At 37.9% G+C, this 9,983-nt stretch overlaps 2 protein-coding genes across 4 annotated transcripts in view; one reads left to right on the top strand and one right to left on the bottom strand.

Moving 5' to 3' along the window:
- Nucleotides 1-9,983, top strand: part of LOC138060557 (methyltransferase-like protein 22) — a 342,269-nt gene that overhangs the window by 108,891 nt on the left and 223,395 nt on the right. The window lies entirely within an intron of this gene.
- Nucleotides 1-9,983, bottom strand: part of LOC138060555 (tuberin-like) — a 56,476-nt gene extending 46,493 nt beyond the window's left edge. Inside the window, exons 1-6 of the mRNA XM_068906380.1 lie at nt 9,742-9,983; nt 8,038-8,124; nt 7,714-7,824; nt 4,796-4,875; nt 4,353-4,417; nt 3,956-4,001 (exon numbers count right to left, since the gene is read on the bottom strand). Of these exons, the coding sequence (XP_068762481.1) occupies nt 3,956-4,001; nt 4,353-4,417; nt 4,796-4,875; nt 7,714-7,824; nt 8,038-8,124; nt 9,742-9,882 (530 nt within the window). The 5' untranslated portion in view covers nt 9,883-9,983. The remainder of the gene's footprint in view (nt 1-3,955; nt 4,002-4,352; nt 4,418-4,795; nt 4,876-7,713; nt 7,825-8,037; nt 8,125-9,741) is intronic.

Genomic DNA, 9,983 nt, shown 5'->3' with positions numbered 1-9,983 from the left:
AATTTGAAGTTGGTAGCTGCAGTTTCGGTGTCATGTTGTCAAAATCCATATTGAAAGAACTTTTCATCAGCTGTCGGTGCTTATTGAAACTAAGGCAGGGTTGCCACTCACCAGTAACAAAAACATTTCCTGATTTCTCCCTGACTTTTCTCTGAACTCTAAACAATTTTCACTAGCCTTAAATTGCATGTACTTGAATAATCATAATTAGTTGCCTCAGCTTATTTTGAAGGCCATCAATATTAATTTTTTCTCTTTGTTTGTGTGCAAAATATTGTGAACTGTTTACCAAAAATAATATTCCCTGACTTTTCACTGACTTTGACATCACAATAATTATATTATAAAAGATTTTCCCTGACCTTTGCCTGACCATGAAAAAATTATGTTTTTCCCTGATTTTTGTGTGGCTTACACGTATTGTGACAGCCACACTTTTTCTATGCCATCGACTGATTTGTTTATTTGTAAGTGAGAACGAGAAGCTGTCACGTGGTTTACTGCAAGGTTAGGCACCAGTTTCCACTTCAGCCAAAATGCATGCAAGTTCAAAAGCAGCTATTTTGTCTGTATGAGTATCGCGATTCTTTCTCTGGAGGTATTTCGTCAACCCTTGAGTGAAATTAAGTTTCATATTTCCGTTTTTTAAGGTAACTCACTGTCTTTCTTGACTTGTTTGTATGATACATGCAGTTGTGTCCTGTGCCAATATTAAAACCAAATGTTTTTGTCTTGCAGGTCATAGGCGTTTCTAACCAGGAATTACATGTACATGTAATTTCCCCTCTCAAAACACACAAGCCAGCTTTGCTACAGACGGCTTGCGTTCTAAGACTTTAGTGCAGGTTGCACAAACAGGAGTTTACACGTACATGTAACTCTCACATTCATCAAAAGGAGTCATTGCACTCTTGCAAGGGTAAAAGTGAAGAGGTCAGCTCACATCTACCAGCAGTCCGCCGACAGTCGACGAACAGGCAGTTGACAATCCACTGACTTTTGGCCGACAATGACTGTTTTCTTCCACAGTGGTAAAATCTATTTTTTTAGTAAGTAATCGAACCTGGTGTATTATGTACAGATCTACATGTACGTCTTTCACTTCTTTATAATACAGTATACATGTATATCATTTGTTGGGACACCTTCACTTGTGATGTCATATCATCAATACTTCTAAAGTAGTTATTGCTGTGGAAGTATTAATTAATTTTTTGCAGGTTTATACTGTCTTGAAAGTCATTGAATCTCAATTGACTCCTTGCAAAGCTCTGGATTTTTTTTTTTTTTTTGCTTTGTTTTGAAAAGTACCGTAAAGACTCATGTATAAGCCGCACCTTTTTGCTTAAGTTTTACGCCAAAAATCGCGGGTGAGGCTAAATATAGTACACGAGACCATTGCTTTCAGAGGGAGTAAACTGGCTTGTAGGGGTCACAAATTGAACTGAAAACCTTCAGTAACTAAAGATGAAACATACATGTATTGAAACCTGGTATTGATCACTGCTTTCAGCAGAGGGTTTGCATCTTCAGGTTCTAAACCCGAATATTGCTCGCCAGTAGTTCTTTCAAGCATTCCATTTGCACTTTGTTTGAGCAGTTCAGCTCTAACTGGCATAGAACCTCCATTCCTCTGCTCAGCGGCTTACAATGTCATCTACCACTAATCACCTCAACACTGATTTCTCCACTATGAGCAAGAAAATACCATGCTATTCGAGAGAACTCGTGAGGCAAATGGCCGACAGTTTCACTGCCCCTCACTACTTTCACAGCGTGTTTGTCCATGGGGTTGTTAAACTCTCATTTAGCGACAAGTTTTTCTCCAATCAGTGGTTACCATACGTCTTGATAAACATGATATATCAACACACAGCTGATGTGAAAGCGAACGTTTCCATGTCCATACTTCTGCGTGATTACCAAGCAAACGTTTCGCATCGTTCCCCGGCGCTTTTTTCATTTTGCATCATTCTCCAGCGCTTTTTTTATGCAAATTCTATCATTTTCATTTCAACTGTGGGCTTTAGTAATGAAGACAACAGTTGTCAGCAACATTAATGATTAATGTCACTGCAAATACACAACATTAGATGGCGTTCTTATTTTTTGCAAAATCATGCTAGAAAGTTGGGGTTGTGGCTTATACATGAGTGCGGCTTATACACGAGTCTTTACAGTACTTGAAATTTCAGGAAATTTGAAGGTTCCCTCCTACAAACAACTGTTGCTAATAAGTCTAAGAATACACGTACATTAAATTATAGCAATTTTGTGAAATTCCAGTCATGACATGGTATACAACTTGTTGTATTGAGAATGGTTCAGTGACATGGAAGTATATCAATCAGTGCTTTGGAGTTTTAGGATAGTACAGTCACTGTATGCTGAAAGAAACTAATTTACATGTACAATGTACATAATGCTTCAGTTAGAGTAAAGTCACCTCAATTTAGAGTATTTTGCATTACTACTAGACTTGCCACAAGTCAACCTTACGAGAATCCCAGGAGAAAACGTTTTGGCGAGCGAAGCTTGCGTGATTTTTTGCATGCAAAGCGGATGAGCGAGCAAGAGGTTGACTTGTCTGGCTTGTAAGGTTTTCATTTGCGTTTCGCGCCAAAAGGGGATGACACAGCGAAAAGAAGTAGAGTTACATCTTAGTGAAACTTAAATTTAGCGATGCAATGACTCTCATCAATGACGACACATTTTAAAATATTAATTTCTTGTTTCAGTGGATGAAAAAACTTTTTGGGTCAATAGTTGTTGAGAATTGCCTCGGGACTTCCAGACACCAGATGATACTTCAGATTTAAAATGTCCTCCAACTGTTGCTTTGAATAATCGTCTCCTACACAATTGACGCTTTAATGCCAAAACAATTGAGGCTAGAGAATTGATCGTTCATGAGTGAAATAAGTGGAACAATTACGAAGAGCATTGAAATCCTCTCCAAGGAAACAATCAAAATCTTACGGGGCTAGCTCACAGGTCAGACTTTTCCCAGATCCAGTTGGAGCAGACAGAAACAAATCTCTGCAAGACACATATGCTTGAATTGTTTTCTTCTGATGGTCGTGCAATTTGGTATAACCTATAGCTTCAGCCACCACTTATGTTGAAAGTCACGCTTCACTGTGTATGGCACACTGTGTATGGCACATTTTGATGGACAACTCTATCCCCTGCATTCCATAAGGACTACTCTGATTGGTCTAGCTCAGCGACCTGTTATTGGGTCTCTAAAATTGGCGCCAATCAAGTATGAAAAGTCCTTCGTCCTGCGTGTTGTCTACATGAGATGAAGGACTTTTCGAAAGTCTACATTACTACTGACCCATCCACTTTATCATTACCAAATACCTTTACATAAGCCCTGAAGTAACATGCCCAACAGTAAGGGTGACAAAGCTGCCAAAACCTTAATGTTGCAAACTAACAGTAATTTGTGAGCCGCACATGTACGCATTGCGTACCTATTTTTCCCTGATAGTGGCAACCCTGAACTACATGGTCATAAAAATAATTCTATCATACAAAAGTCATGTAAAGCTGTAGAGTATCTCAAAAACCCAAAATCAACTTGTTTTCCCAATCATAGAGAGCTGAACTGTACACGTCAGTCTCTCTTACATGTACATGTGCATTTGACATGTATGAATAGACTTCCTTAGCCCTATCTATTTATACAATCATAGTTTAATGCTCCTTGAAGATAATGCTCATTAAATGGACCACTGTTATGGATATCAGTCAGTGGGAAGAGAATTAAAATTTCAATGCTTTCACAAAGAAAAGCCAGTAGCACCTTTCTCTTTTCTTTCCATCACTCAGTCCCAGACATTTTGTACACTACGGACTCAATAGATTTGTAAACAAAATGAAAAAGAAAGCACCAACAACCATTATTACACTAAAAATTAATAATATTTAATATAAATTTCCAACAAACCTCCATTTCTGCATAACTTCTGGCATCCAAGACAACAGAAAAGGTCCTGTTAGAATCATGGAAAGAGGAGAAGAGCTATTATAATGATAAAGCTGTAAAAAACGATGGGTTATAGATACAATCATACAGTGTACACTGTTAAGTAGGTGATGATAACAAACAATGATACATGTACGAGCAGCTCCATTACATGTAAAGTCATCATGTACATTGTAACTGTAATTAAGCCAATAATAATTATTCTTGTTTTATGCTCCTTTATTGTTTTGATCAATTTCTTGTATAGCTTGTCTTCTCTTTTGTTTTTCCTTCTCTTTTTTGATATTGGACCAGATAACAGCAGGTATACCGAAGATGTACAGTCATGTAAATGTATTGTCAGTGGTTCTTTTTTTACCTGTCAATTCTTCAAAATATGAAATGTCCTTTCCATTATCACTTAAAGCCTTCAACAATTCTAACCTAAACACAGGTAACATACAGTCAAGCAAAGACTTTCCTTAAGAAAAAGTAATCATATTTAATACAATCATGTACAGTACATAGTCATTTAACAATTTGTTTATACTATTTCCTCCAAGGCAATAATGTTGAAAGCTGCTCTACAGCATGCACTGACATGTCTCTCAAAACCTGCACAAAATGCTTTGACTTACACGTACATGTAGGTTACTATTAAAACGGAGTCAGAACATAATAACTGTAGGCACAACTGTCAAAGCAAAGACCTGTCTTGCCCACAAGACAACTTAATAACTTAACTTGGATGAAACCAAAACAACAAATACCAATAATAAATGGTATAGGCTCATCATGGGGCAGATTTCATAAATGTTTTACCTGGGTTTAATGTCTTCATCAACCTTGTGACCCATAACAACAGAGAAAAAATGGGCCCTTAACATGCCCAGTCTATTATACTGCAAAAACAAGATACATGTAGAGTAATTTATCTACTGTTTGGGAGGTGAAAAAGGAAATACTGTCTCTGAGGTGTATGGTAGCAAGCTGAGGGCACGATTCCCTATGGAAACTCCTTTGACCAATAAGTCCAATGAATTAATTGGGAAGTGTTCATTGTTAATTTTTTGTCAACTTTGAAACAAATGTGGCTGTTGTACAGTATTCATCCACGCACAAGTATTGCTCATAAAGACAAATAAATATAGTTTACTTCATAGAAAGTGCGGCGTACGGGGTTTTATGCACGAGTTGTTTGTGTCAAAAACCCGAACGAGCGAGGAACGAGCGAGTGAGGGTTTTTGACACAAACAACGAGTGAATAAAACCCCGTACAAAGCACTTTCTATGTCGTGAACTGTTTATTACACATAACATGAGAATTTTCATTAAAATAGTTTTCTGAACGCGAATTAGAAACAAAAACTCACTAACAATAAAACCAAATACAAATTTGATTTAATTCAAAAACAAGTACGATTTGCACGATTTGCACGAGATGCACGAGTGATTGGCATGGAAACGCCTTTACGCTATCGTTGATTGGTTATACTTTCACATGTGAAATAGCTGTACGCCATTCTGATTGGCTGTATAGGCCTTTTTCACATGTGAAAATAAAGCGTATAGATTTGTACAAATGAGCTTTATGGAATAAAATTCTCATGTTATGTGTAATAAAATATAATAGCCAATTTCGATATTTTAAAATTCATTCCTAAACAAAAAGCATATGCATCATCTCAAGGCTCTGGGAAATAAACTCATACAAATCTTTTTAATTATTTCCCAGAGCCTCAAGATGAAGGCTTTTGTTTAGGACTGAATTTTAGTATACAGGGGTTTCAATAACTTTTGAATTAGATGCCTGACTCTTGTCTTTTAGGGTTTGAGTGAAAATCGAGGCAGAGCAGCCAGCGGTCAGAAGCAATGTGTGACATTAACAGACAGTGGTATACCGCCGATGAAACCCCCATATAAAAAGGGGAGGGATGGTCTCACTTAGGGTGTTCTGGGCAAAACGCCGTGAAGGTCTCCTTTAGGGTTGCGCACGAAGAAATATAAAAGTGTATATTTACACTTTTATATTCCTTCATGTAGGTGAAAGTATTAGATGATAAATTTTATCTTTGCCGTCATTAAAAGTCACTGTATTTTTTATATATCCATGTTTTAATATGGTCTCTTTTGGGGTGAAAGAAAGTATCTCCTTTTTATAAGGGAGTACCCCCCCCCCCCCCCTCCAACCCGGGTGACCAGCCCAGCTTCTAATGAAACCCCTGAGTATAATTATCGAAAATGATCTACATGTATTATTCTAGCAATGTGCATTTACATGTACTGTACAAGTATGTACATTGTAAATTACATGCATTAGTTAGTGGTTACGGGTTTCGGGTTAGGCTAAATCGCGTGGGTGGTGGGTCGTGGGACGTGGGTCGTGTTTGTTTGAAGATAAAATATATATATATATATACAGTATTAGCTCTCTCAGTACTCGATCCAAGTTTGTCTTAGGTCTTACATGTAGGTCTTGTCTGTTTCGAGAATTTCCAGTCGTTGATAAAAAAAGGGCTAGGGTTAGGGACCCACGACCCACGACTCACCCACCCACGCCAATTAGACACTCCTGGTTTCCCACTACATGTACATTGAAAATAGAAAAGCTCTTTAACAATCATCATAATCAATTGTTATTATTATTTGACTAAGAATTAATTGCCTTGATAAGTGCACTCATGCCAACTCTTCTGGATATGGAGCGAATCTCCCAGATAAAAACAACTTTAAGGACGGTAACCACTATAATTGTTAATGCGCATACGTTCTGTGCATCTTGAGATACTCGGATTTCCTATGGGTAATGCTTATTAATACAGAGATATTTTTGCGCGGTTCAAAACCATGCAGAAATTTAGCAGAATTTAGGAGTGCTCTTGGTATCCAAAAAGAAAATTGGAGGTAACCACTCATTTTTCAGATGAGATAATTAAGCTTCAATTTGGAAAAGAACGCCATACATTGCTTTGTATTTTAAAGCTTTTGATAGATATTGTTGATATTATCTTCCAAAAATGGTCAGCCCCAATTTTCTTTTTGGATTTCAATAACATTAATTTTGTTAATATCTGCATTTCCCGCATATTCAGTAAACCGCGCAAAAATACCTTTGAATTAGTAGGCACCATCCTTAAATGAACCTTTGCTCCCTTATAGGCTCAACTTCCAGTTAGAAGTTAAAGAGTTTCGATTCTTTCAAACTCCTTTCATTTCATCATGCCTGAGTTTCAAACACACGTTGACAGAAACTTTAAAACAAAATGGCTTTGAGTAGACTTTATCTTTGTTTGTTATCAAGCAGCCATATAACAAATTGTCTGACTGGACCTCCGTTTAACCAATAAAAATTCTCGACATAACTGTCCTGTTTTCCCCCAGGCAGGGAGGTGGTGGGCTAATGGCAGGAAGTGGATGGGTTGATCATGGAGGGGGGAGGGTTGGGGTCTCCAGATAAAATAAATCTCCAGATTTTAGATCTCCAAAGGCTAGTAACTAGAGCTGTAATTGGGGGAGAAGCCTACTGTAGCTATAACTCATGGTCAGCGCTGTATTTTCTGCATTCCTGGATCGCTATTGCCCCATTGCTATCCTCAAGCAGTTGGGTTCCAGATCACTTTGAAAAAATTATGACAATATTGCTCAACAACTGAGTTTGTGTTTTAAGAATAGATTTTATATTTTAAAAAAAAATACAAGCATCCCTGAAGAAAGCAACTTTATGAATGAATACACCAAACCTGTGCAGAAATCATGACTGTCAGAAATTGGAGAGTGACATGGCGGGCTTCTAATGGACTGCTGGATTCAAGGAGATCCTTGACTGCTTCCCATGCTGCTTCAATGGCATGCTACAAATGCGAAGAAAAATTAATAACAATATTCTGCTCAGACATCATGATGATACACTGTACATCCATGTTTAGATAGTTGCACTTGAAATCTACTGAATGTAAAAAGGAGACATCAGGACATAAGTTTCCCAGATAGTAATGTTCATTAGTTCGTCACACTTGATCACCTTGAAGCAGATAAAAAATGAATTCAATGAAATTTATACTCACATCTTCCACCCTTCGACTGACCAGGAAATCACAAAGTTCTCGTAAAACTTTCACCCTGTTTGACAAAGGACTTTCCTTGCTGATTTCCTATCAATGAAGTACAGTGTAGACTGATCTTAAAACAATGCAAGCAGTTTTGGCAATGTTAGGCCTCTTAAGCCCTTGGCTTTACTGATGACTTATGATACTTATGCACGAGATGTAATATTATTACTACAAGAGAGACAAGCACTCAAAGGCATAAAAAGTCCCACATGTCATGTAAGCAAGATTTAACCCATTGACTCCTGGGAGTGAGACTTACATGTAACAGACAACTGGGTTGTCCTAGGGCACCTGAGGGGTGAATGAGTTAACTCGTTGACTCCTGGGAGTGAGACCTAACAGATTTTACTCTGTCTCACACCAGCCTATTTTCCTCATGAACTGAGGGTGTCGCAAGCTCGCCTGAGGGGTGAATTAAACAATCAACCTCCCACAAAATAATTATTATCTATTTTTGCCTGTTGCCTGTACACTATCTTTCAATTCAGAATTCCAATTTCTGCTTCACCATCATACCATGAGAAATAAAATTTTGACTTTTTGAGTTCCCAAGGCAATTAAGGCAAGTGATTTATGGGGTGTTAAAACTCAATGCCAATTCTCAAAATTTGCACACACAGTATTGCAACTCTAGTGTCACAAAAGTTACAATTAGGTTGCAGCAACAAATGTCACATTTGTAGACATCCCTCATGGCAGAGGGGTAAGGAATTTAAATATTTAACCTCAAATTCATGTTACATGTAGATGTGCTCAATGTAGTGAGATAATACTTTTGATTGTAGTTCAATTCGAGGCCAAGGTCAAGATAAAACACTTCAGGCCCCAGTTGTTCAAACGATGGATAGCGCTATCCACCGGATAAATCAGTGTATCCAGTTAATAAGTCATAGCGAAACCGATTACACTATCCAATACCCCTTATTCCAAAATGGCCGCTGATTTATGCAGATCCAACTTGGCCCTTGTTGCCTTGTTCAAGATAAAATATTCTTTTGAATTTTAAGTTTAAGAACGAGGCATCCAGGGCTAATTTGAATAAAACAAAAGAATATTTAAATGGTGGCCATTTTGGAATAAGGTGTATGGATAGCGATTTTCTAGTGGATACAATGTAGCAAATATCCACCTTTCGAACAACTGGGCCAACTGAAAAATTTTGGAGGGCTCTATGAAAAACAGATACAAGAAGCAGGGAGCTGCAACAGTGAGATATTAAAAATATGTCTTCTTTGGGCCAGGAATGGAGGTAGGTGGGGAGGGTTAGTCACATGAAATGAGTCTACATTGTGTATGATAATTAGGTTATTGAATGGTTCATGGAAGGAAGAAATTTGAAAAACTCAGAAAGAATCCAAAATTGACCTGGGAGGTTGTTGGTTATTGGAATCGAAGTCCCAAACAAATCCTTAATTTTTTGTTGGCTTTCCCTCACACTGAGCTTGGGGCGCCTGTGTCAAGCTCAAGAGGTGTCGCACATTGTACTCTCGCCTCTCATCTCCTTTATCAGACCTTTACTATAAAGAAAGTAGTCTAATCACAACTACCGTTGGAAGCTCTAAAATCTCAGCTTAAAACGTTTAAAGTTGAGAATACACATTTGTAGTATCTGCGAATCGAGCGAGCATCAACGCACAACAAAACAGCCTTACACTGTACCTGCAGAAGTTCTTGATGAAAGTAGAACTCGTCGGGTTTAGGACCTTCGTAAACGCTGCTGCTAATAACATTTCCCTTCTTTACACCAAAAAACTGCTTCACTTTCTGACGGAAACCCTCGCTGACGTTTTGCTTTGACATGATTGTCACCAAAGGTACAAGTAATGAAATGTTTTCGTAAAAGTGAGGAACGCCGCCTCAGTTATGTCAGCCGCCATTTTGAACAAGCTACTTTCTTCACC

Source organism: Montipora capricornis, chromosome 8, assembly GCF_036669925.1.
Source record: "Montipora capricornis isolate CH-2021 chromosome 8, ASM3666992v2, whole genome shotgun sequence".
In the NCBI taxonomy this organism is placed as follows: domain Eukaryota; kingdom Metazoa; phylum Cnidaria; class Anthozoa; order Scleractinia; family Acroporidae; genus Montipora; species Montipora capricornis.
The sequence above is the reverse complement of the archived record's forward strand: the minus strand, read 5'-3'. Positions and strand labels throughout refer to the sequence as shown.